The sequence below is a fragment of the Podarcis vaucheri genome, assembly GCF_965113315.1.
Source record: "Podarcis vaucheri genome assembly, chromosome: 15".
Lineage (NCBI taxonomy): Eukaryota > Metazoa > Chordata > Lepidosauria > Squamata > Lacertidae > Podarcis > Podarcis vaucheri.
In genome coordinates this window covers 15,940,220-15,966,522 of record NC_138753.1, presented here as the reverse complement: position 1 = coordinate 15,966,522, position 26,303 = coordinate 15,940,220, and the positions used below count along the sequence as shown (strand labels likewise).

The 26,303-nt window shown below is 51.3% G+C and overlaps 2 protein-coding genes across 2 annotated transcripts; one reads left to right on the top strand and one right to left on the bottom strand.

Annotated features, from left to right (window-relative positions):
* Positions 1–16,180: 16,180 nt before the first annotated feature.
* TMEM270 (transmembrane protein 270) lies at positions 16,181–21,702 on the bottom strand. The gene is made up of 3 exons (XM_082200195.1): positions 21,548–21,702; positions 19,173–19,563; positions 16,181–16,472 (listed from the first exon to the last, which is right to left on the bottom strand). The coding sequence occupies exons 2-3, from the start codon at positions 19,533–19,535 to the stop codon at positions 16,209–16,211; spliced, it is 627 nt and encodes a 208-aa protein (XP_082056321.1). The 5' UTR covers positions 19,536–19,563; positions 21,548–21,702; the 3' UTR covers positions 16,181–16,208.
* A 211-nt stretch (positions 21,703–21,913) lies between these two features.
* Positions 21,914–25,822, top strand: CHST14 (carbohydrate sulfotransferase 14). The gene has a single exon (XM_082200194.1). The coding sequence runs from the start codon at positions 23,119–23,121 to the stop codon at positions 24,190–24,192; it is 1,074 nt and encodes a 357-aa protein (XP_082056320.1). The 5' UTR covers positions 21,914–23,118; the 3' UTR covers positions 24,193–25,822.
* The last annotated feature ends 481 nt before the right edge of the window (positions 25,823–26,303 follow it).

The following is a 26,303-nucleotide window of genomic DNA, read 5'->3' as shown; positions in this document are numbered from 1 at the left end:
TGTGCGTGTGCATTCCTTTGCTCAAGACGCAGCCTGGATCGTGCCCGTTGCTCTTAACTTGCCAGATTAAATACTTGACCCTCTCCCCCGCCGACACACACCTTTCCTTTTTTAAACCCAGCGGCGTCCAGAATTGTGAAAAGGGTAGCCAACAAAAGCACTGATTTGTCAGATGAAACTGCTGTTAACAGGCCTGGTTGGGGAATGTTGTTTCTTTACATTTGCTCCGGTCTCACATGCCTGAACAAAGATAACGCTTCCCTCTCCTCCCGTCCACTCGCACACGTTTACCTACCTTTACAATGTGCTGTGCGAGCACGACAGCTAGCTAAAGAGGACCTCCACCATCACAAGACAGAATTAACTCCCGTGATATTTAGCCATGTTCTTTTGAGGAAAAATCCATGGAGAACAAAAGCCATCAATGGTTGAGCCAACCTGTTGAAGCCGTTCCCAGGGTGTGGCTGCTGTCACATGCTGACAAGCTTCTAGGAGCCACAGGTGAGAGCTGAGCACAGGGTGAGGACCAAAAGTAGACAAACTACCCCAGAAGGAGCACAATGTGTCCCCCACAACTCCCCATTGAAATTAATGGAATCAAGCTAGCTAAGTCTATTAATGGGCCTATTCTCAGTAGGATTAGTATGGGAGACAACCCTTTGCTGTTGAGTCCCCAAGTGTCCCTATTTTCCAGGGACCATCCCAGATTTACAAAAGCTTTCCTGGTTTCTGATATGATCCCGGAATGTCCTGCTTTTCCTTACGATGTTCCTTGCGATGCTGGAGGGTATGGAGTTATTTGACCCCCGAGCCAAAGAGATAGGTAATTATACAACCTTTAGAAGACATCTGAAGGCAGAAACCTATGGGGAAGTTTTTGAATGTTTAACGTTTTTATTATTATTATTATTATTATTATTATTATTATTATTATTATTATTATTATGGAATACCACCCCAGGTTGGCTGAGGCAACCCAGTCAGATGGGTGGGGTACAAATAATAAAAACTATTATTACAGTGGTACCTCAGAAGTCTAACGGAATCCATTCCAGAAGTCCATTCAACTTCCAAAACGTTCAGAAACCAAAGTGTGGCTTCCGGTCATCTGCTGGAAGGTCCTGCAGCCAATCGGAAGCCACGCCAGACGTTCAGGTTCCAAAGAACATTTGCAAACTGGAACACTCACTTCCAGGTTTGCGGCATTCAGGAGCCAAAACGTTCAACTCGCAAGGCATTTGGGATCCAAGGTACGACTGTAATATTATTATTGTTATTGTTGTTGTTGTTGTTGTTATTGAATAGACGTTCCTATTTTCATCGGAGAAATGTTGGAAGGCATGAGAGACTACTCTCCTCTGCAAGTTGCAAACACTGATGGATGCTCTTCCACAGAGCCACTGGTCCCCCAATTTTGATGGGAGCTCTTTCCGTCCCCCGATTAGCCACTGACCCTAGAAACCTGTTCGAGTGACAATAGCACCATCTGGTCCAGCTCAGCCTCCCTTTCCCCCGGTCCCCTCTCTGCACCCTCAAGCACGTAACCCGGAGACTTGGCCCCAGTCACAGGGTTGGACGGGGCAGGGGGGGGGATCAATCAATCACCGGCCAATGTGGGACAGAGCTGGCCCAGGTCCCTGCCGCTGAGCCAGTGCCGCTGAGCCAGAGACGGAAAGAAAAGTGGGGTGCTGGCCGCGCCTGCCACGGACGCAATCTGTCTGCAATGTTTTCCTCCCGACTGGAGGGGATATTTATAGCCAAACCCCCTTTCCCTTTTGAACCAAGAGGAAATGGCTGGGATAGTTACGTACCTGGCCAATGGCTCAGACAAGGCCAAGAACCATACACAAGGCTCAGCCTTGGCCAAGCAGCACTTCGTAGCGCCAGTCTCTCCAGGGCCTGCGAGACAATTGCGGGGCTCGATGCCACCGCTGCCGCCACCACCACCACCCTGTTCTTCCCCCCTTCCTGGTGGGAACCTTAAAGCACCCCTCGCAGACCTCCGCCTCCTGGCCTAATACAAAGTGGGCTTCCTGTTCTCTGTTCTCGGGCAGCCTGCCTGTTATGTTCAGAGAAGAAAAGGCCCTTTGCCAAGAGCTGGGGAAGCGGACACCTGGGTGCCCCCAGGCTTACACGGCAGGCCAGACGGTTGTTTTCAGCTGCAGAGTGGCTCGCGGTGGCAGAGAGAAGCTCAGCACTCCCAAGGCCATGGTCCAGAGAGAGTCAAGAAGCAGAAGTTGTCCTGGGAGGAAGAAAGGCCAGCAGGGAGCAGCCACATCACAGGCAAACTGATCCCGTTTCGGTTCCTTTCATATTCCCCTGCTTGCGTTCACTTTTCCGTTCCCATCAGTCAGCAATTTGGTTTTAGCAATGCTTCTGAACACCAGTTGCTGGAAACAGCAGAAGAGCATGTTGCTGTTTTGCTCTTGTTCCCATAAAGGGCATCTAGGTTGGCCACTGTGAGAACAGGATGCTGGACTAGGTAGGCCACTGGCCTGATCCAGCCAGCTCTTTTTTCGTACATTGTATTTTTGTTTTCCAAGTAAACTCAAATTAGGATGCCCTTTCAGATCCCCATCAGATGCTCTCTATGCCATCCTGGCCACCTGACCAGGTGCATCCCAGCGCTGTCACCTTCCTGCTGCTGGGAGTGGGGACTTAGGGGTCAAGCAAGGCTACACCCTTCCTTTTTTATGAGGTGCAAAGGACTATGGAGGGGTGTGCTGAGGGGAGCTCTCCTCCTGGTGCTTGCACAGGGACGTTGCCGGCACCGGACACCTCCTTTGCCCAGCTCCCTGACGTCAGCTAAGCCTTAAACGAGTTTGTAGTTTGCCAGTTCAAGACTTCATTGTCCGACCTTGCTAATCCTGGTTGGTAAAACCTTTTGCAATGATTTCTGGCCCTCACTTGAAGAAACAAAATGGGATGATTCCAAAGAGTCAAGAGAGTGCAAAGCGCTCATAATTTTACAACAACTAATTAACTAATTTGCACTGCAATCTTCAACTCAGCGCGCAAAGGGATGGACGGGTCAGGAAAGCTCTCCTGGCGAGGGATGGGGGGTTGACAGGGTTTCTCCCTATGGGGGGGGAGGATTACCTGATACCTAGGGCCAGAGCATAGGAAGAGGGCCTTCTTGGTGAGGAAAGGCAAGCCTAGGCCCTCCTGCCAGTGCCCCAAAGCTCCACTCAGCACCACGAGCCCCCAGGGAGGGCTTGGACAATGGCCCGGTTTCCCAGCTCATAAATCCAGACATTCCTGCCCTGCTCTCACAGCCAGCTGAGCTGTCACGAAGGCATTTGGTGCTGGCCTGCAAACCCACATGGCTGTCGACCAGGTAGCGAGGAGCAGCAGGGCGAGGCTGTAAATCAGTCCCGGAGCAGAGCGGCGTTGGCAGCCAATAGGAGGGCTAGCTGCGCGCGCTCTGGCAGGCCCGGCTGAATGTGGGATTGAACGCACAGAACGCTCTGGCTGAACGTTCCCAGGGGTGGGGGTTCCTTCTCCCCAGCACCTAACCCAAAGCCCCATCCCTCTGCCACGGCAGCCAATGTCCTCAAATGGCCCACTGGAACATCGCACCTGCTCCTTAAAAAGGACTGGCTGCACGGGTGCTCAGGTGGCTTCTTTGGGGTGGAGGACGGCCGTACCTCTGCATGCAGAAGAAGGTGCCAGGTTCCATCCCTAATAGGTAAGAGGTAAAGGTAAAGGACCCCTGGTTATGCCCAGTCAATGGCGACTACGGGGTTGCGGTGCTCATCTGGCTTACAGGCCAAGGGAGCTGGCGTATGTCCACAGACAGCTTTCCGGGTCATGTGCCCAGCAGGACAGGACTAAACTGCTTCTGGTGCAACGGAACACCGTGACGGAAATCAGAATGCACGGAAACACTGTGTACCTTCCCGCCACAGCGGTACCTATTTATCTACTTGCACTGGCGTGCTTTCAAACTGCTAGGTTGGCAGGAGCTGGGACAGAGGAACAGGAGCTCACCTCGTTGCAGGGATTCAAACCGCCAGCCTTCTGATCGGCAAATCCAAGAGGCTCAGTGGTTTAGACCACAGTGCCACCCACGTCCATCCCTAATGGCATCCCCATGTAGGGCTAGGAGCATGCAAAATGTCTCCAAACAGGATTTAAGTTGTTGAGTTCTCCAGAACACTAGATGACAAACTCACTAGATGAGTGAGTGAGTGAGTGAGTGAATAAATAAATAAATGGGCTTTATGCTGAAGCCTGCATTTTGGACACTGATTGAAGATGAAGATTGCAGAGTGGGTCAGTCACTAATAGGTGCTGTACCTATCCAATTATGTACCATGGCTTCTGGAATGAGAACTGGAATGCCCAGCTATTACCCAGATCTGTATTGTGCCTTAAGTGTAACATTCAGTTTTTCTCCCTCTCTCATAACACTAGAACTTGTGGGCATCCAAGTAAAGCCGAAAAGAGAAAGTCCTTCTTCACGCAGCACAAACTCTGGAACTCCCTCCTGCAGGAAACAGCGATGGCCACCAACCTTGATGGTTAAAGGCAGACTGGGCAGATTCCTGGAGGATATGGCTTTATCAACAGCTACTGACTGGACAAGGGGGCTTGGCTCAGCCCCCAAAGTTGGAGGCAGTAATGCTTCTGAGTTCCAGTGGTTGTGAATCAAAAGAAGAGGGTTAGCTCATGTGCCAGTCCTGCTTGGGGGCTTCCCTTGGACACATCTGCTTGGCCACTGTAAAAACAGGATGCAGAACCCCAAATTTGCCCCCTGCTCCTGCAAACTTGCTCCCTTTCTTTGAAACCACGATGTCAAGCACTTACAAGGCCTTTCACATTTTGTTTTTAATTCGGTTCCATTTGGGAGCCCGATGGGAACCCAAAGTCAATACAAAAAGATCAGTCAAAGGCCTAGAAATCGGTGGCTTTTGAGGTCGCACAAGGGAGAGGCGTCTCCTGCCCAAGCAGCCATTCCTCATGTGCAGAGCTTGGGTGAGGCCAAAGACGTCCCTCCAGATCATGCCCCAAACCCAGCTCCGTCCTCCAAGTTGTGCGTTTCCACCGGGGCATTTCGACGGTTCCCGATAATGGTCTTGGAATGCTGTTGGGTGATGCCTGAGCCTGGAAGAACATGAAGTCATTCCCTCTCCCCGCCAGATCTTGTGATATTTCTGCCCTGTTAAAAAAGTCTCTGCGGGGCAATAAACACCCAGGCCAAGAAATGCCTTTGGCTTTAAGAGAGGTCCCCAGGGTGAGTGCCCCCCCCCACCCCATCCAGGGAGGCTTAACCAAAAATCACTGCTTGATGTTAACAAGTTTGCTATGTCCCCAAACTGAACAGAGGCCAGAGTCAAGCTCTTTATTTGGAGAGGACTGGAAGGAGTTTTGACGACTGAAAGATGGTTCATCTCTCCTCTCTCATACACACAAAAGCAGCCTGTCCCTCTTTCAAACAGCCTCAGAATCGGGGGAACCACCACAGCTCAGTGGCAGAGCTTGTTCTCCGTATGCAGAAGGTCCCGGGTTCAATCCCTCCTGGCATCTCCAAGGTTGGGAATGTTTGTTCCTTCCTGAAACTCTGGACAGCCATTGTTGCCTGTCAGTGTCAACAATACTGGGCTAGATGGGAAAACTGGGATAAAGCAGCTTTTTTGTTCCCCTCAGCTCTGCAGAAATTGGGAGTTTTTGAGTCAGACCAGCTGTTTCTGAGACATCTGTCCTCCTCGCACAAGCAATGCCGGGTTCTGTTCAGGTGGGAAATCTCCAGAGGGGGTGCAGGAGGCCAGTTTTATTTTCTAAAAGGAGGCCATAGCTGTCAACCTTCCCTTTTTTTGTGGGAAATTCCTTATTCCAGTGCCATTTCCCGCTGCTGTCCTGGATTGTTAGATATCCCGTAGACTGTCCCTGGACAGGTGAGGCTGCTAACAGCTATGAAAGGAGGCACAGGGGCTTCTCACGAAAGCGCTTCCCACGTAATCATTGGGTGTGTTTTTTTAATTCTTGCAGCAGCTGAGGGGATGGACTCTGTACATGCTCAGGGTGCTCTTGTTGCTGCTTCCGGAGTTGAGCTTTGCTGCTCCATAAAAGCCCAGACACAAACCAACACCCCACCTATATATCTGGAAGAACTTCCAGACAGTGACAGCTTTTCGACAGCAGAACAAGCCTCCTTTGGATGGTGGTGGGCTCTGATTCCTTGGAGCTTTTTAAAGAGCGGTTGGGTGGCCATCTGCCAGGGATTCTTCCGTTACGATTCCTGCATCGCCGAGGGTTGGACTAGATGACCCATGGGGTCCCTTGCAACTCGACAGTTCTACAACTCTGTGACCACAACTCCCCAACTGCCAGTGCTTTTTTCTGGAGGTACTCAAGGGTACACAGTACAGTGGTGAATCGAGTTAAGTACTTAATTCGTTCCGGAGATCTGTACTTAACCTGAAACTGTTCTTAACCTGAAGCACCACTTTAGCTAACGGGGCCTCCTGCTGCCACCGCGCCACCGGAGCACGATTTCTGTTCTCATCCTGAAGCAAAGTTCTTAACCTGAGGTACTATTTCTGGGTTAGCGGAGTCTGCAACCTGAAGCGTCTGTAACCTGAAGCATCTGTAACCCAAGGTACCACTGTACCAGCACCTTTGGCCCCCATGTTCCAAGTGTGGCACATTTTTCTTTAAAAATAAAGCACTGCCCATCGCCATCTCTGATCAGTCTGGCTGCTGGAATCCAGCAAACATCTGGAAGGCCGCAGGTGTCCCGCATCCCAGTATGGGGCAGCGGTTTGAACAAGCCAGCACCCTCCCTGCTCAGCCAGTCCCCTTGATGCCCCCACTGCAGAGCAAAACGCGACTTGCCCTGTACCTGCCTGGGCTGGCGTCAGGCTGCGCAGGTGCCGCCAAAGGGAATGGGGGTTGAGTCCAGAGGCACCTCAATGGGGCATCTGGGCTTCGAGTCCTGGCTTTGACTCTGGCACCCCCTCCCTCTTTCCCAGTGCCGAGCGTTACTCCCCGCCAGCTGGCACCCGCCAGAGGTGAGCGGAGCTGTTTGCACAGCTGTTGCCTGCCCGAGCCGAACGCCAGCCCCTGGGAACACGGCGTCTAGCAAAGCGCCAGCTAATTTGAGAATTTCTCAGCGAAAAAAGGCCTGGCCTGTCAGAGGGACTGGCTCAGGAATGTCAGCTTGCGAGGCGAGCCAGGAGTCCGGGCCTCGTCCAGCCAGCAAGTGGAGAATGCAAAGGAGGGTGACCCTGCCTGTTGATCTTGTAAGGGGACCCGCCGACTCAATTAGCAATGGAAACAAAGTGCTAAACGTGTGAAACAAGCTATTAAAGTAATGGTTTTTAAGAACGGGAGAACAGAGGCTCTGACAGCCGTGAAGGATGTCTGGGCAATCCAACAACACAGGGCCAGGATGATGTTCAAAGTCTGGGCTGAATCCTGCTGTTGAAAGGGGGGGGGGGCAGATGTAAGGGCTCTGTTTATCCCTCTGCCAGACCATGCTATGGAAGGAAAGGGACGGTGATGAACATTATTTCCATTTCTTGCATGCTTCTGTGATTCTGGCTGTAAGGAACGCAGACAGAGCTCACTCACCCACCTGCTTTCTTCAAGGAGCATTAATCCTGCACCCTGAAATGTGCAAAGAGGCGCACAGGTCACCAGGGGGCGCTATTGGTATGTCTGTTTGTTAAAAAAAAATATCCACACAAAAAACACGGTTTTTTGAATTTCAAAAATTAAAAGCTGGAACAAATTTGCCACCCCGAACCCTTTTCAAAATTATCTTCATAGGTTTCCCAAATACTCTCATGGGATTGTTTCTCACCCAACATGCTATATAGGGGCACAGCTATATGCATCAGTCTTGTAGATTTACTTAGACGAACTCCCAAACAAATTTCAATAGTCTTGTGTTGAATTTCTAGCACGCTGCCATTTTTACACAAGCGCGGTTGTCAGGGGTTCAGAAGCAGAGACGCAGAGAAGGGTGGAAACAGAGAGCGAGGGGGAGGAAGCCGAAGGGAGAATGAGTGATGATGACGACCCGAGATCTCCAAGCCTAAGCAGTGAGTCAGAGGACTCCCAAAAGGGAGCCCCAGTGAGCAGAGCAAGGGGGGGATCCGGGGGGACACCCCAGGAGGAAGGGAACAGAGGAGATTCAGAGAGCAGCAGCTGGAAGTCGGGACCCACGCTCATAACTGAGGGCGGCAGCAGCTGGAAGTCGGGACCCACGCTCAAGACTGAGAGCAGCAGGGAGGAAGGTAGCCAGGCATCGGGTTCCGGAGGCTGTCAGCAGGAGGGAGGGCACGAGTCAGGGGTGGTCACGCCCTCCTCAGAGAGCGAGGCAACGGTTAAGAGGAAAGTAGAGAGTTGGGCGCGCGCGCCAAGTTCAAATGCAGCGGAAGCTGGAGCAGTAAGCAGCCCGGAGAGTGAGCCAGGTCCTAAAGCCCGCCGCAAGGAGGCAGAAGGATCAGGGGGGTCAGCGTCAGAGGAGAGTAGAAGGGAGGAGGCCCAGGGGGGCAGAAGGACCCAGAGACGTAGGGAGAGGCGAAGGAGGTGGAGCAAGGCTAGGGTATTAAGCTGGTGTGCAAGAGGCGGGGACTCAGACGGGTCTTCGCCGACCTAGAGCAGAAGGTGTAGAGCTGCACGCTGCAGTTCGGAAATGAAACCTGTAACTCAATAAAGACTCTTTTAAAGTGGACGCTGTGTGGCGTGGTCCTATGTGAGCTGGGACCTGGTAGCAGCTCTGACAGTAAGACCCGTCTCATCAAAGCTTCAGAAACCTGAAACCTCGCAGCGGGAGCAGAAGCCGCTAGGGGAGGAAGAGGGGTGTCTGTAAGCGAGCTCACAAAGGTTAGCAAGATGACGGAAGAACAGAGGATCTCCGCGCTGCAAGAGGCAGTGACCCAGTTGTCCTCAGAGGTATTGGCTTCCAAGAAACGGGAGGAGGAGACTACAGCCGCCTACAGAGACCTACACGCCAGGTTTGAAATGCTTGTTAAGCAAGGGCAACCGGGACCCAGACCGGAGGGCGTGGGATTGGCACGGAGAGCAGGAGGGCTTGTGGCTCACTTCGATGGGACTTTGCAACAGTACCCTAATTTTAGAGCAGACGTAATGTGCGCACTGCAACTGCTGGCAAAAGACTTCAGAGATGAGGAAGAGAAGGTGGGGTTCATATTGTCCCATTTGCATGGGGATGCCAAAGCCTGGCTGCGCAATTTGTGGAGGGATAAAGATCCGGCGCTTCAGAATGCAGATGCCTTTATCAAAGCGATGGATGCGTGTTTTTTGTCTACTATTGATGTGGATCTTGCCAGACGGGAGATTCATGGACTAAAACAAGGGAGGGCGAGCGTCCGGCAGTATCACGCCCGATTTTTTGCGCTGGTCAGTGCTTTAGAATGGGATCGGGATTCGCCCCCTGTCAGAGACCTCTTCTGGGAGGGTCTAAGTTCAGCGGTTAAGGATGAAATTGCAAGGGGGGAGAGGCCCCGAAGCACGCAGGAGGTGGTCCAAAGGGCGCTGACTGTGGGGGTGAGGCTGGAAGAACGTCCATGGTGCAGAGATGAAGGACGTGGAGGGCGCGAAGCAGCGAGAAGTTTCTCTTTCGTTCCGAGGGAAGCAGCGCGTGCGCAATCCACACCTCCGCCAGGAGGGGGAGGGGAACCGATGGAGGTTGGAGGTGCAAGGGCTCAGTCAGCAGCCAGAGCCCTAGCACCGGCAGCAGTGAAAGCGAAGCCTCCTAGAGGGAACAGGAAGTGTTACATCTGCGAGGATCCAGGCCATTTGGCGAAGGAGTGTCCCCGGAGGCTCCACAAGCACACTGCAGCCTCAGCAATGGTGACTGCAGCAACGCAGCAAGGAGAACCACAGCAGGGAAACGACGATGTCTGGCTGGAGACGGAGGCACTGGGGCCCAGCCAGACGCATCTGTGAAGCAGTCCCCAGCAATCTTGCAACCCACGGATCCCCTCCCACTCAAACCAGTAGTGCAGCTCACAGCATCTCTCCAGCTACCCGACGGCGTCACTATCGAAGTGCCGCTTTCTGTGGATTCTGGAAGCAACGCAGACTTTATAGCGCAGACCTTTGTGGAGCAGCACGCTATACAGCTATTGCCTGCCACTCTGCCCCTGCAAGTCGTCACAGTGGATGGCAGAGAGTTGCTAGGGGGGCAGGTGGTGAAGCAGACGCCACCGATGGTGATGCGCCTTGGCAACCACAGGGAAGTCATCAGTTTTAATGTCACCCAACTGTCGGACACGCCCATTGTGTTGGGCATGAGTTGGCTGGACAGGCACAGTCCGACACTGGCTTGGTACCAGAGACAACTGATCTTCGGCTCCTCTTATTGCGCAGAACACTGCATCCTGCCCCGACGGGAGGGAGAGGAGGAGGAATCACAACTGCAGTTGGGAACGTTGCAAGCGGTCCCCCACAAATACGCGAGCTTTTTGGAGGTCTTCTGCGAGAAGGAGGCGGACAAGCTACCCCCTCACCGGCCATATGACTGCAAGATTGACCTCCTACCGGGGGCGACGCTGCCGAAGGGGCGGCTATACTCCATGTCTGAAGATGAAATGCAGGAACTCAAACAGTTCATCGAGCATAATCTGGAGCGTGGCTTCATCAGAGAGTCCAAGGCAGTGGGGGGCAGTCCCGTTTTCTTCGTGAAAAAGAAAGACACGCCCCAAAAAAGACTAGTTGTGGACTACCGCCTTTTGAACCAGATGACCAAACCGTCTGATTACCCCATGCCCAGGATTGACGACCTCCTCGCGACGGTGCGCAAGGGACGCGTGTTCACCAAGTTGGACCTGCGAGGGGCGTACAATCTCATCCGCATGCGGGAGGGCGATGAGTGGAAGACGGCCATGTTCACACCGCTGGGCACCTACGAATACAGAGTTATGCCCTTTGGATTACAAAATGGCTCTCACTGTTTTCAAGCTTTTATGCATCACGTGTTGGAGGGACTCCTCTACAAGACATGCGTCTGCTTCCTGGATGACATCCTGATTTTCTCTGACTCGCAGCAAGCTCACGACCGAGACGTGAGGGAGGTGCTCAGCAGGTTGCAACAACATAGACTGTACGCCAAGCTGGAGAAGTGCCAGTTCGACACGACGGAGGTGGATTTCCTGGGATACAAGTTGTCGGACAAGGGGATAGCCATGGACAGCACCAAGGTTCGTGCGGTATTGGATTGGAAAAGCCCGCGCAACCGGAAGGAGGTCCAGCGGTTTGTCGGCTTCGCCAACTTCTATCGCAAGTTTATCAAGGGGTTCGCGATGCAGACGGCAGCAATTACGGACACGCTCAGCTCCAAAAAAAAGAAATTCATCTGGACGGAGCAGGCGGAACAGTCCTTTCAAGCGCTCAAGCATCTCTTCGCATCGGAGAAGCAACTGCTGCATATCGACCCCAGTAAACCGTTGAGGGTAGAGACAGACGCGTCAGACAGAGCCGTGGGAGCTGTCCTGCTGCAGCGAGACCCGCAGGGGGTGTGGCGGCCGGGAGCGTTCTACTCCAGAAAGCTCAGCAAGTCGGAGCAGAACTACACCATCTGGGACAGGGAGTTGCTGGCCATTCATGCAGCTTTCAAGGCGTGGAGGCACTTCCTAATCGGCGCCAAGCACACGGTGCAGGTCTGCACGGACCACAAGAATCTGGAGCACTGGCGCACGGCTCAGTTCCTGAACCAGAGGCAGATACGTTGGGCGGAGTTCTTTGCTGACTTCAATTTCCGAATAGAGTACGTCCCAGGCGACACCAACATCATGGCGGATGCACTGTCCCGAAAACCGCAATACCTAGAAGAGGTGACGCCAGCGGCGGCCATGCACATCTTCGCACCGACGGCGTGGGCGTGTGCCTCAGCTACAGTAGACCTGGATGCGGTGCGACGTGCATTGCGGGACGACTCATTCGCGCAAGACAAGATGGCGGAACTGCTCAGAGGCACGGCTACCACGGGCGAGTTCCAGGTGCGGGACGGCTTGCTCCTACGCAAAGGGGCTGTCTATGTACCAGGAGACGACCTTCGCGCCAAGGTACTGCAACAGTTGCACGACGCACCCACGGCCGGTCACTTTGGCACAGAGAAAACGATGGAATTAGTCGCGAGAGACTTCTGGTGGCCCAGGCTGAGAGGAGAGGTCGCGGACTACGTCGCGAGGTGCGACACCTGCCAGAGGGCCAAGCCGGTACACAGACCACCGGCGGGACTGTTAGAACCGCTGCAAACACCGTTTGAACCGTGGGAGAGGGTGGCCCTGGACTTTGTGACGGATTTACCCAACTCGAGAGGCAAGACAGCTGTGCTAGTGGTGGTGGACTTGTTCACCAAGATGGCACATTTCATTCCGTGTGCGAAGGTGGCCACGGCGGAACAAACCGCCAAACTGTTCATAGATCACGTGTTCAAAGTGCATGGCCTGCCACGGTCTATCCTGTCCGACCGCGGACGCCAGTTCATCTCGTCTTTCTGGCAGAAGCTGATGGGTTTTCTAAATGTCAAGGTCAATCTGGCATCAGCAAGACACCCGCAGACCAACGGGCAAGCAGAGAGGGTCAATGCCATCATGCAGCAGTACCTGAGATGCTATGCCAATCAACAGCCTGCGACGTGGGTGGATTACCTGCCGCTAGCCGAGTTCGCTTACAACAACACGAAGCACGTGTCCACAGGAGTGACGCCGTTCTTTGCCAACAATGGGAGGAATCCCAGAACCTTCCCGGGACTGGAGAGAGTGGGGGAAGGAGAACCACAGACGGCGGACGCGTTCGCGTCAGAGCTGCAGGCGGTCCACGATCAACTCAGACGGCAGCTGGAGCTAGCTAAGCACGCCTACAAGGTGCAAGCTGACAAGCACAGGCGGGTTGGCGAAGTGATCCAAGTGGGAGACTGGGTCTGGTTGGCAGCCCACGCAGTGCCGACCAGGTCGCTTGCCAAGAAGAAGTTGGGGCACAAGCAGATCGGTCCGTACCAAGTCGAAGCGCAGATCAACCCGGTAGCCTTCCGACTGGCGCTGCCGGAGGGTTCCAGAATGCATCCGGTGTTCCACAGGTCGGTGCTCACTCCCTACAAGGCACCTCACAGGTTCCAGGAGCCAGGGACGGCGCCAAGTCCGCTCCGGGAACGGACGGAGACGCGGGAGGTGAAGCACCAGGACCACATCAACGAGGTCACGGAGATTTTGGACTCCAGATGGGGGGAAGAGGGAGTCGAATACCTCTTAGCCAGAGAGGGCACCCGGGCCAGCGCCAATAGCTGGGTACCAGACTACGCTTTGGAGGAACCCCTGCTCAAGGACGAGTTTCATGCCCTCTTCCCACACAAACCCATGCCAGCGAGCTTCTTCGACGACTGGTTGTTCACACCCACACTTTCTTCCAGCACGTTCCATGGATTCGACTCAGAAGGGGAACCCGCACGGAGCACCCGTTCCCCAGAAGGTTCACCGGCAGGTTCGGCATCAGGCAACTCGTATTGGTGGGACGATCGACCAGAGGAGCGATGGCGCAGGAAGTGGCTGGAGATGCCAGGTCGAGCGACCGACGCAGAGACTGACATGGACGTGTTCGGGGAGGACCTCGGGTTCGAGCACGGCGGTACAGAGATGGAAGAGCAACAAGTCAACGTCGACGACCGCGAGGGGGAAGACTCGGAGGTCTTCAGTTGGCGGCCACCCACGGGGAGCGACCTGTATCCAGCATTCCCTCCCATGATGATGGAGCGCCCAGCACCCACACCTGACAGCGGGGAGGGGGGAAGGGGGGGCTTCGAGGGGGGGATGGATGTCAGGGGTTCAGAAGCAGAGACGCAGAGAAGGGTGGAAACAGAGAGCGAGGGGGAGGAAGCCGAAGGGAGAATGAGTGATGATGACGACCCGAGATCTCCAAGCCTAAGCAGTGAGTCAGAGGACTCCCAAAAGGGAGCCCCAGTGAGCAGAGCAAGGGGGGGATCCGGGGGGACACCCCAGGAGGAAGGGAACAGAGGAGATTCAGAGAGCAGCAGCTGGAAGTCGGGACCCACGCTCATAACTGAGGGCGGCAGCAGCTGGAAGTCGGGACCCACGCTCAAGACTGAGAGCAGCAGGGAGGAAGGTAGCCAGGCATCGGGTTCCGGAGGCTGTCAGCAGGAGGGAGGGCACGAGTCAGGGGTGGTCACGCCCTCCTCAGAGAGCGAGGCAACGGTTAAGAGGAAAGTAGAGAGTTGGGCGCGCGCGCCAAGTTCAAATGCAGCGGAAGCTGGAGCAGTAAGCAGCCCGGAGAGTGAGCCAGGTCCTAAAGCCCGCCGCAAGGAGGCAGAAGGATCAGGGGGGTCAGCGTCAGAGGAGAGTAGAAGGGAGGAGGCCCAGGGGGGCAGAAGGACCCAGAGACGTAGGGAGAGGCGAAGGAGGTGGAGCAAGGCTAGGGTATTAAGCTGGTGTGCAAGAGGCGGGGACTCAGACGGGTCTTCGCCGACCTAGAGCAGAAGGTGTAGAGCTGCACGCTGCAGTTCGGAAATGAAACCTGTAACTCAATAAAGACTCTTTTAAAGTGGACGCTGTGTGGCGTGGTCCTATGTGAGCTGGGACCTGGTAGCAGCTCTGACAGCGGTTCATAAATATTTGACTAAAATTGAATACAATAAAAGGCCCAATTTTGAAACGTGAGCCCGTTGTAGATTTCAAAATCTTGAGAAAAGCCTTAAGCTCCATGGGCACAGCGTGAGATTTTTTAATCTCAAGGTAATGGGTTCGAGTCCCATGTCGGGCATTGCAGGCGGTTAGAGTTAGATGACCCTCGTGGCTCCTTCAAACTCTACAATTCTATGGTTGGTCAGGAAACTGCTGGAGAAATGTCCACAGAACACACCGCAGCCGTAAGGTAAGCTCAAAACTTTGCATCCACTGAAATTCTAACACGCCCCGAGAATGAAACATAAAAATGGGAGCCTCTTTCACAGCGGGACGGGGGGAGCTTTCAGAAAACGAAGGGCAGATTTTGGCACGACTCTCGTTCCAACCTGCTGTGCTGCCAGCATCATTAACCACCAATGTTAGAAGATCACAAGACAAGCCCCTTGCAAGAGACTGCTTGAAGAAGCAACGTTTTGCCTTTTGGCGCTGGGGAATGATCCAGAAATGTAGATCAAGAGCGCTCCCTCCTGATCAAAAGGCAGACTAGCGTGTATATGTTTGGGTGTGTGTTTTGGCTACAGAACTGCATTACAAAATTAAGAGAAGTGAGAATGTCAAAGGATAGCTCCGCATCTGATCAGGTACACAGCTGACTGTGTCCCCAAATACCCCAGTAATAAGATCATTAAGTTTGCAGATGATACAACAGTGGTTGGTTTAATCACAGCTGGAGAGGGAGAGGCGGCATATAGAAAGGAAGTTGAGCAGTTGGGGGAGTGGTGCAGGAAAAACAACTTACTCCTTAACTTAAAGAAATAAAAAGAGATTATTGTGGACTAAATTGAATATTCAGCCACTTATTATTGAGGGGAGGGGCGTGGAACAGGTCTCGGTGTTTCGATTTCTGGGAATGGAGTTGAGAGATGACCTAACCTGGGGAGAAAACAGCAAAGACCTGATGAAGAGAGCACAGCAGAGGTTATATTTTCTGAGAATCCTCCAGAAAAACAATCTCTCAAAGGACCTGATGATGGCATTTTACCATTGTACTGTGGAGAGTGTATTAACTTATGGTCTGTGTGTGTAGTTTGGGAGCTGCATGGTCAGGGGAAAACCAATGCTATCCAGGGTTGTAAAGACTGCGGAGAGAATAATTGGGTGCACTCTTCCCACCTTCAATCAAATCTATGCTTCCAGGTGACATAAGAAAGCTGCAGAGATAGTGAGTGCAGGATAGTGCGCACCCTGGAAATGATTTCTTTCAGCTTCTGCCTTCTGGAAGAAGGTGCAGGGTTATAAAGACTAGGACTAGCCGCCTGAGAAACAGTTTCTACCCAAATGCGATTTTGGTTTTAAACGCATTGTAAGGAGTCTGTATGGGAGTATATTGTATTTAAAAATGGGTATCAGTTTTTAGGGGGCTAAGCAGGTTGGGATAGCAGGGATAGGAGGCTTGTTGGGTTTTGATTGTTTTATGTCGTTTTTCAATGTCACTGTTCTGCATGGGACAATGACAATAAAGATATCGTACCGTACCGTTCCTAGGAATCAAGCAGACAGCCAGGCTTGCTTCCAGTGCCATTTATTGAATGCCAGCTAGGTCCGCTCCTCTTGCTTGGGGAGAAGCGCGGCGCGGCATGGCATTGGCACCAGCGCAGTCTCTTCCTCATCTTCATCTTCCTCCTCGCTTGCTATTTCGACAGCATGCTGAAAGGTGCTTTCCAGGGCCTGGGTGATGCAGACGATGGGGCAAGTCAAGCGGAAAGCCAGACCCCAAATGATCTGAGCCACAAGGCTCTCGAGGTACCGGCAGCAGGCATTCAGCAGGGAAAAAACCCGAGTGATCAGACCCTTCGGAGTCTGGCAAGGAAAAGGCAAGGGCTCGTTAGGGACTAGCAACATGCCATACACACCCAGCAGGGCAAACAGCAGTGCTGGGAGGAACGGCTCGGGCATTGACTCAGACATTCATTTATATACACCACCAGAGCCAATGTGGTGTAGTGGTTAAGAGTGTCGGGCTAGGACCTGGGAGAGGAGGGTTCAAATCCCCTCTCAGCCATAAAGTTCACTGGGTGACCTTGGGAGCCAGTCACTGCCTCTCTCAAACTAACCTACCACACAGGATTGTTTTGGGGATTAAATGAGTAGTGCGAGGCGAACCATGTATGCCACCTTGAGCTCCCTTGGGAGAAAAGTGGGATAGAATTGCAATAAATGTATAATAAATATTGCTGCAAACCGCATACAATAAATCACCATTTTAAACCATCCAAAATTGTTAAAATGGCAAGCTAATCAAAATAATTTTAAACAGCAGAGCTCATAAAAGGGTACTTCTGTCTACAAACGCAATTACCAAATTGAAATCCTTACTCCTTCCTGCAGTTAAATTTGCTATGCCGGACAAATGGAAGAAGTTGCTCTAGGATGGCAGATCAGACGAGAAGCAGAGTCTGGTCTCTGCCTGGTGATCTAGGGCCGATGTGGGGCCAGCTCTCTGCTCCCCAGGAAGTGGGGAGGTGTGGGGGACAACCAACTCGGGATCAACCATCAGCCAGAGAAAGAACGGCATTGAGGGAGCTTGCTCCCTGGCTGCTACCACCACCAGAAAAAACATCTAAGAACAGGGGGGCCATCTACAGGGGGCCAAGAGTCTCGTCCCCCCCCCCAATTTGTAAAGGACATATTCCATGATGGGCCTTCCCACAGCAGTTCCAAGTTCTGCAGAGGCTATTTATAGCCACGTCCAGCCTCCTTGCGGCCATGGCAGGCCTACTCCCCCTCCCCAATTCCTTCTTCCTTTTGTGTTGGGCCTTTCAGAATTTAAGGTCCCATCTGCACTATCCATTTAACAACAACAACAACAAAATTTTTACCTCGCCCATCTGGCTGGGTTTCCCCAGCCACTCTGGGCGGCTTCCAACAGATATTAAAAATACAATAAAGCATCAAACATTAAAAACCTCCCTAAACAGGGCTGCCTTCAGATGTCTTCTGAAGCCGTTTCTGCCCTGCAGAGGAGGTGGGATTGCACATGTCACGGCCCCACCAAGATCACAGGACTGGAGCCCAACCCATTCGATTGAGGGAATCCCAACTGGCTGGCTGGGGGTGACTTGGCCTGCCCAATTTAAACGCAGGCGCGGCCGGGGATCTCCCTCTTTTCCCTCCTGCCAGCTGTTCCTGTTTCCCACCCTCCTGCCCTTTAAGGTTTTCGTTCCTTGACCTTGCTATGGACCTTGGTTGGTTGCCATTGAGGGGCCTGGTAGGAATTTTTCCACTTGGTAAATTGGCACCAGCCACTTGGTTTTCGCCTACCTCGTAGCAAATCGTCACAACTTTCTTGGTATTGGCGGTTAGGCATTGGTATTGTTTTGTAGATGGAAGAGGGGAGGAAGCGCCATCACCCATCACCTGCCCCGCATATTGAAGGGTAGTCCGATAAAGGATTCCGGGGGGGGGGGGTCGTGACCCTGTCCGAAGCCTATGGAGGTGAGGGCCTAAGGCATGCCCCCGAGCGATGACCCCGGGGGAGTTCCGCATTGATGTGCATCAGCAGGACTCCCCCTACTGGCGGTTAACCCTTCCCAGACTTCTAGTGGACGGGCTGAAGCCAGATATAGTTGGTTAGGACCAATGCCTAAGCCAATACCGCTCATCACCTGTAACCAATAAAGTTGTGGCCTTATTTAGCCCATTAACCTTAATAATTATGTCATGTGTCTTTATTTCCACTGGGGAAGGCGGGAACTCGCCACACAAAAGTCAGTTGTTTATTTCCTTGACTTCTGATGGGAGGGCGTTCCACAGGGCGGGTGCCGCTACCAAGAAGGCCCTCTGCCTGGTTCCCTGCAGCTTCTCTTCTCACAGTGAGGGAACCACCAGAAGGCCCTTGGAGCTGGACCTCATTGTCCAGGCTGAACAACGGGGGTGGACACGCTCCTTCAGCATCATATTATTTTAAACAATCACAGCTTCCCTCCCCATAAAGAATTATGGGAAACAGTTTGTCAAGGATGCTGAATCCCAGGACACATCATTTTGTCGAGGATGCTGAGAATCGTGAGGTGACCCTATTCCCCTCACAGAGCTACGGTTCCCAAAGGGAAAACGGCAACGGTCAAACCGCTCTTGAGAAACTGTCGCTCCGCAAGGAGAATCAGTCTCCTAGCAACCCTCAGCACCATTAAGAAACGGCACTTCCCAGGGTTCTTATGTGAGAAGCCATTACCTGTTTAAAGTCGCACGATGCTGCTGTAAGTGGAGAGGGCGGATGGGGTCCTAAGTCTGAAGGCAGAGAGCATCTTTCCTCCATTACAGAGGGTTGGACAAGATTGACCCTTTCTAATTCTACCCCACCTAGGCCTGAAGTCACCTTCGGCCTCACCTCCGTCACCTCTATGTTTCCATTACTGGCTATTGCTGCAAGCCGCTCTCTGCGAGGCTCTGGAGAAGCTGCTTTTGATAAAGGCTTCCAAGTACATAGAAGGGTCAGGATTCAGCCCCGGCTCCCCTGCCCTCCTCCTCAGGACCCAACCTCCTTTGGGGCCCCCTCACCAGGCCCCGTAGCACTGATCTCCACCCGTGCTCCTTGGCTCCGTCCCGAGCCCTCCAGGCCAGCAGCAGAAGCATCATGGAAGCCAAGAGGATGTTTTGGGCCCAGCAGAAAAAGAAGTCGGTGGCCAGTTCGAAGGAGGCGTGGATCCACCGCAGGAGGTCCCACTGGATTTGCTTGAAGCAGAAATACCAGTCCAGGAGCCCCACCCGCAAGGAGAGAAAGTGCAGGTACAGGGTGCTCAGCCCGCCCTGGACCATCCTGGGCACCCCCTTGCCCACAGGCGCTGGGGACTGGGGCCCCGGCTCAGGGACTCGGCCACACGGGTTCATGTCTGCGTGGCTTTGGAGAATGTCCGGCTCCATCGAGGTGAGCCCAGCACTCGGAAGAAGTCTGTGAAATAAAAAGACGTTGACCCATAGCGTAACGCGTCCTCGAACTCGGGCCCCGTTTGCGCGATTCCTGTCTAGCTAGCAACCGTGAGTGCATTGGCCTGATCCAGCAGGCTCTTCTCACGTTCTTCTGTAACGTCTTAAAAGGAGGAGCCTCCTTGAAATGTACTAGTTATTAGTACTAGTAGTAATAATAATATTGTTATTATTTGTACATGCCCATCTGACTTGGTTGCCCCCAGCCACTCTGGGCTGCATCCAACATATAGAAAAACCAAAATACAGTGGTACCTTTGTTCTCAAATGCCTTGGCACTCAAATGCCGAGAACCCGAAAGTGTTCTAGTTTTTGAATGTTTTTCAGAAGCCGAACTTCCAATGAGGCTGTTGGCTATTGTTTTCGGGGAGCCTGCACCAATCAGAAGCTGCGCCTTGGTTTTTGAACGTTTCGGAAGTCAAACAGACTTCCAGAACAGATTAAGTCTGGCGCTTTTGTTTTTGCTATTTATTTAGCGTTTTTCTTTTTAAGGCCTTTTTGGTTAATTTGTTTTTGTAACTGTGTGGAACCCAGTTCAGCTACTGATTGATTGATTGATTGATTGTGACTGCGGAAATGGATAAAAGCCACCCCCCCTCCAAACAATTACTATCATCAGTGCACGTAAGTAAAAAATAATTTTAATTTCTATAATCTACAATACAGTCTATTTTATAGTACAGTACATTGATTATTGCTTTCATTTTATGGATCAATGGTCTCGTTAGATAGTAAAATTCATGTTAAATTGCTGTTTTATTAGGGGTTGTCTTTTAAAGTCTGGAACAGATTAATCCGTTTTGCATTACTTTCTATGAGAAAGCGCACCTTGGTTTCAGAATGCTTTGGTTTTGGAACGGACTTCTGGAACGGATTAAGTTTGAGAACCAAGGGACCACTGTAAAACACTACACATTAAAAGGCTTCCATGTATAAAATATGGGAATAGCTTAGTTGCTTGAGCAATCTCAGGTTCAAGCCCCCCTGTATTGCAGGGGGTTGGACTAGATGACCCTCGTGGTCCCAACTCTACAATTCTAGGATACAGAGCTGCCTTCAGATGTCTTCTAACGGTTACACACAGTTACTCATCTCCTTGACATCCTGATGGGAGGGCCTTCCAAAAGATGGGTGCCACTCCGAAGAAGGCTTTCTCATTATCCATCGTGGGGTAGTGGTCGGAGTGTCGGATCAGGACCTGGGAGACCAGGGTTCAAATCCCCACTCGGCCGTGAAGTTTACTGAAGGTGGCCTTGGGGGCCAGTCATGCCTCTCAGCCTAGCTTTCCTCCCAGGCTTGTTGGGGATTAAATGAAGAGGCAGAGAACCACATCTCCCACCTTGATCTCCTTGGAGGAAAAGGTGAGATAGGAAGGGAAAATAATGTCCTGACATTTTCTCCTATACTTTCCTAGCAGTGAGAAAGGGACGTTAGCCCTGACACACAAAATGAAAATTGCTGTGGGGGCTGGAAAAATGGTCCTAAGGCCTCCTTGCCAGTTTCCCAACTAAGGGCAGGATGGCTCAGCCCTGCATCTTGTTGAGCACATACTTTTGCCCACTGCCCAACACAGTGAACACAGGGGGAAAGGCCACAGCTCAATCCCTTAAATCCTAGAGAGTAGCTGCCAGCCAGAGTAGACAACAATGAGCTTGATGGACCAGTGGTCTGGCTCAGTGTAAGGCAGCTTCTTATACCCTACACTGGCTCTCTTCACAGAGAAAAGGGAATTCCCTCAGCTACCCTCCCCTGGTTTAGCTAGCTAGTCAAAGCTATTTCCGGGGTGTGGCTGCTGTCACATGCTGACAGCTTCTAGGAACCACAGGTGAGAGCTGAGTGCTGGGCGCCACCTCCCCTAACACCCCATACACCTGTTAAGCAAATTGGTGTAATCAAAGAACTGTATATAAAGACGTAAGGCATGCATCCTTATGCCTTGAAGCACATACCTTTTGCTCTCTGTAGTCAATCCTCCTGTCTAGGCAATGGCTTAAGCGATGTATCAACGTAACACAGTCCTTGGGACTTCAGAGGCTGAAGTGGTCCCAGAAATGTTGTGCGACTTCCTGGAGGAAGCAGCTGTGAGCTTCCAACACCCCTCCCAGCTTTATGATGTCACTCTGTGACATCACTGCGCAGGTCCCTCCAGTGTGATGTCGTTGCTGACCAGCCACTAGGGCTCCTCCCCCACCATTGTGCTTTGTGTGTACTGAGGAGGCCGTGACACTCTCAAGAGTCATAAAATCATAGAATTGGAAGGGTTAGCTGGTCCAACCCCTTACAATGCAGGAATCTCAGCTAAAGCATCCAATAACAGATGGCTATCCAACCTGTTTAAAAACCTCCTAGGAAGAGAGTCCACAACCTCCTGATGGAGACTGTTCTACTGTCAAACAGCTCTTACTGTCACAGAAATTTCTTCCTAATGTTTAGTCGGACTCACCTTTCTTGTAGCTTGAATCCAATGGTTCAAGTCCTACCCTCCAGAGCAGGAGAAAACAAGCTTGTTGCCTCTTCTATGTGATAACCCTTGAAATATTTAAAGATGGGTATCATAGATAGCGCTTCAACATATTCAAGTCAGTCAGTCAAATCTGCTAGAGAGGTGTAACAACCAAGGTACCTGTGGTTGCATGGTGGAGTCATTAGATTATTTTTGTCCACTGTACCCAGTGAAATAAATTCAATTTGTGGTATAAAAATAGATGTGACACCAGAACTTGCATTGCTGGGGATTAAAGTCACCCAGACCCAGAGATCATTGAACAATGATCTGCTCTCCTTTGTCTTTAACAGCAGCAAGAATTAAAGTTACTAGGTGTCAGAAACAATGGAGTTTAAATGTTGAATCCTGGCATAATAGATTAGAGCAGGGGTTCTCAAAGGAAGCAGCACGCCACCCTGGTGTGACAGGAGACGATGGCAATCAAGGACAATCAAATAAACGTTTGAAGATTTCAGTATAGTAGCGTATAAAGATTGGGGTGAGGGTTTTTTTGCAGTATATGGGTAGATCTCTCTTCAAAATGAGATTAAGAGCATCCAGTGATACAGCAGACAGCTTTTCCTCCAGGCTGTGGCCAGTGAGGCCACTTCCCAAACCGCCCACCCCTTTCCGCCCCTCTGAGGCTTGTTGGACTACAGCTCCCAGCAGCCCTGGCCCCACAGACAGGTCAGAGATGATGGGCAACATCTGCTTCCTGGTGGGGAGAGGAAGCAAGTTTGGGAAAGGCTGCTCTGTGGTATTAACCCTTGTGTTTCCAGTTTGCAAGGCTAGGGGTTCCTCCTCCGGCAGCAGCACTGGCTCTCCTTGCCCAGCACCTACCTCCAGAGCTCCCCGAAGACACCAAAGAGAAAGGCAGAGCTGCAGGGGGCAGGTCCTGCCATCCTTGGCCAGCCCTGGGCAGGCTGACAGCTGCAGCCCCAGCTGATCTGCGAAAAGAAGTGAAGCAGGCGGCTGCCGGCAGGGCCAGCCCGGCCCATCCAACAGCCCCTCTGGCCTGAAGCCACGCAGCAGGCCATGTCTCCATGCCCCTCAGCACCCGCGGGGGCCACTCCCAGGGCCCGACCGCGGAGCAGCGGCCCCCGCCAGCTCCTGCCTTCCATGCTGATGTTTGGTGTGATTGTGGCATCGAGCAGCCTGCTCCTGATGATCGAGAAGGGCATCCTGGCGGAGGTGAAGCCCCTGCCCATGCACCCTGCCCGCGGAGAGCTGCCGGCAAGGCGTGGTGGCAGCGTGGGGGTGGCGAAGGAGGAGGAGGACGTGGCTGCGCAGGTGATACACGACGTCCGCAACCGGACCATCCGCGCCGCATGCGGGCAAGCGGGCGCCCCTCGGAGCGTGTGGGAGCTCTCGGCAGCGCAGCGGCGCGTGGTGCTCAAGCACCTCCTGGTGAGCGACAAGCACCGCTTCCTGTACTGCTACGTGCCCAAGGTGGCTTGCTCCAACTGGAAGCGCATTCTGAAGGTGCTGGGCGGCACCCTGGAGAACGTGAACACCCAGCTGAAGATGGACCACCGGAGGGACCTGGTTTTCCTTGGCGACATGAAGCCCGACGAGATCCGCTACCGCCTCAAGCACTACTTCAAGTTCATCTTCGTCCGGGACCCGATGGAGAGGCTGCTGTCCGCTTACAGGAATAAATTCGGGGAGATCAAAGAATACCAGTTAAGGTACGGTGTGGAAATAGTGAAACGGTACAGGAAGAACCCTGGGCAAAGCGCCGGAGACGACGTCACCTTCTCCGAATTCATCCAGTACCTCTTAGATGAAGACGTGGAGAGGATGAATGAGCACTGGATGCCCATCTACAACCTGTGCCAGCCCTGCGCGGTCAGGTACGATTTCATTGGCTCCTATGAAAGACTAAATGAGGATGCCAATTACGTGCTAGGAAGGGTTCGGGCGCCTTCTTTTGTGCAGTTCCCGGAACGGCAATCGTGGTATAAGCCGGTGACGCCAGAAACTTTGCATTATTACCTGTGTAAGACTCCAAGGGGGCTTATCAAAGAGTTATTACCAAAGTACATTCTGGATTACTCTCTATTTGCTTACCCGCTTCCAAATGTTAGCAGTCAATTTTGCAGACAATGAACATTTCCCACTATGAAGAAGTAGGTGCCCTATGCAATTTCCCAATTTTATCCCCTTTTTAGTATCAAATACCTTGCTGCTTTGCTCTACAGGTTGCCTTTACATTAAAAAAAAGCATTACCTTTTATACAAAGTGTTTATGGGCTGCTGACTTAAGCACAGTTTTTTATGTGGTTTTTGTGTATTTTAGGACCAAAGCATTTTTTCTATCAACTGCAGGGCAGCAGTCACATTTTAAGAACTGGATAGCAGGAGACATGCATAGAATCAGGCTGTGTCAAGTGTTATTTCCATTATTTTGTGTAATATAAATGTAGCATCCTCATCTTAAAAACATTTCTGCCCGCGTATATGAAGCAATGAAGACTATTAACTTGTGGCTTGTGTTATCTCAAGCACTTGGCTGCTTCCACAAGTTGTACGAAACAGCATTTGCAGAGTATGCCTATGCATGTTTACTCAGAAGTAAGTCACACGGTTCAAATTGGAAGATTGTATGACCTTTAAGGATTGTAGCTTTCAAAGTGTCAAGTACAGCTGAAATGCAAAATATGGGAAAGCCTATCTGTATTGCTGGGGGTTGGACTAAGTGGCCCTTGGAGTCCCCTTCCAACGCTACAGTTCTCTGTTTCTCTGATAACAGTAAGTGCATGTGTGCAAAGTACACTCAAATAATTTGGCTCTCTCTCCATGCAGTTCAGGTAATAGGATTTATATTTTCTTTGGTGCAGTAGTTTGGTCGGTTGCTATTTTATTTTCTTCATTTTCATTATGCTTTATTTGCTTAGGAAAATAGTTTTAATAGCTTGTCTCAAAAATTAGCTCTGACATAAAGTAGTTAGAAAGCATAATTTCTCCAGGGAATTTGTTGTTCTTATTATCGACATGCATTCACACAACTTTCTATTTAAGTATTATGGTTATTAAATGTGAAAACGATTGAACTGGATGGCTCATGGATGTTTATTTTGTACCTGCCTTTTAAATAGTTTGTATGTATTTTTATAAAAAAAAATGATGCTGAGAACAATCGTCGTTGTGATCCAGAATCGCTGTTCAAACTGAGTGCTGGACACAACTATTTTGTATTTTGGCAATGGTTCATGTTCTTATGTAGCTGCATTGTTTTATACTTTCTGGATATCCCATAATCATGTTACATGGTAGTTTTGTTCTATTTTATAAATCAGCACTGCTAAGAGTTCATTGTTGTTGTTTTGTTTTCCCATGTTTTTTCTTTTCAATAAAAAATTGGCGTGGCATGAGCTAATTTTTATTCCGATAGTGTGGCCCGGAGAAAAACGTTTTGAGAGCCACTCGACTAGAATACGGTCAGTTTTGTTAGCAGTTTTGAATTGGCATGTCAGTTTCTTAGCTAAGAGGGAATGCCTGTCTCTTTTCAATCTATAAGAAACTGTCAACCATTTATTGGATTATGTAAAAATACTGGGCACAAAAGTCCCCCATCAACACATACAAAAATGTGGCAAGACCTTTTGGAATAAAACTTGATATGTTTATTACAGGACATTGTACATGTTGATTTCACTGACTGGGATGAACTTTGTTGTTATGAACTCTTGTTCATTGTTTTTTGTAATCTGAAAATAAACAATTTTTAAGAAACGCAGATTTACAACTTTTAAACATTGGACACAGAAAGCAACTTAATCGGCCCCTGGGTTATCTCAGCTTTCCCTTCTAGCCTTTTTTAGAGAATGTGACTCAGTAGGCAGATGGGTGGGGGAGTTGGGAAATAATAGGAGGAGAAAGCAGCAGCAGAGGGGCGACAGCAGACGCACATGGTGTCTTTAGAAAGTGTTCCAGACCCCACCCCTCCCCTCCCAGAACCCAGCAAGCCTTGAAAGTAGGAGAGCAAAGAGCTCAGAGACAGAGGGCATGTAGAAGTGTTGAATGAGGAAGTGGGAGAGACGGGGGAGGGTGGAGATTCGCTCAGGACAACACCATTGGGTTGGGGGGCTATTGGGTGGTTGTTTTTATTTTTATTATGTATTTTGTGGTTTTATATCTTGATTTTATTCTGTGAACCTCCCTGAGACCCTTGGGTATAGGGCGGTATAGAAATTAATTACATTGCATTACATTACATA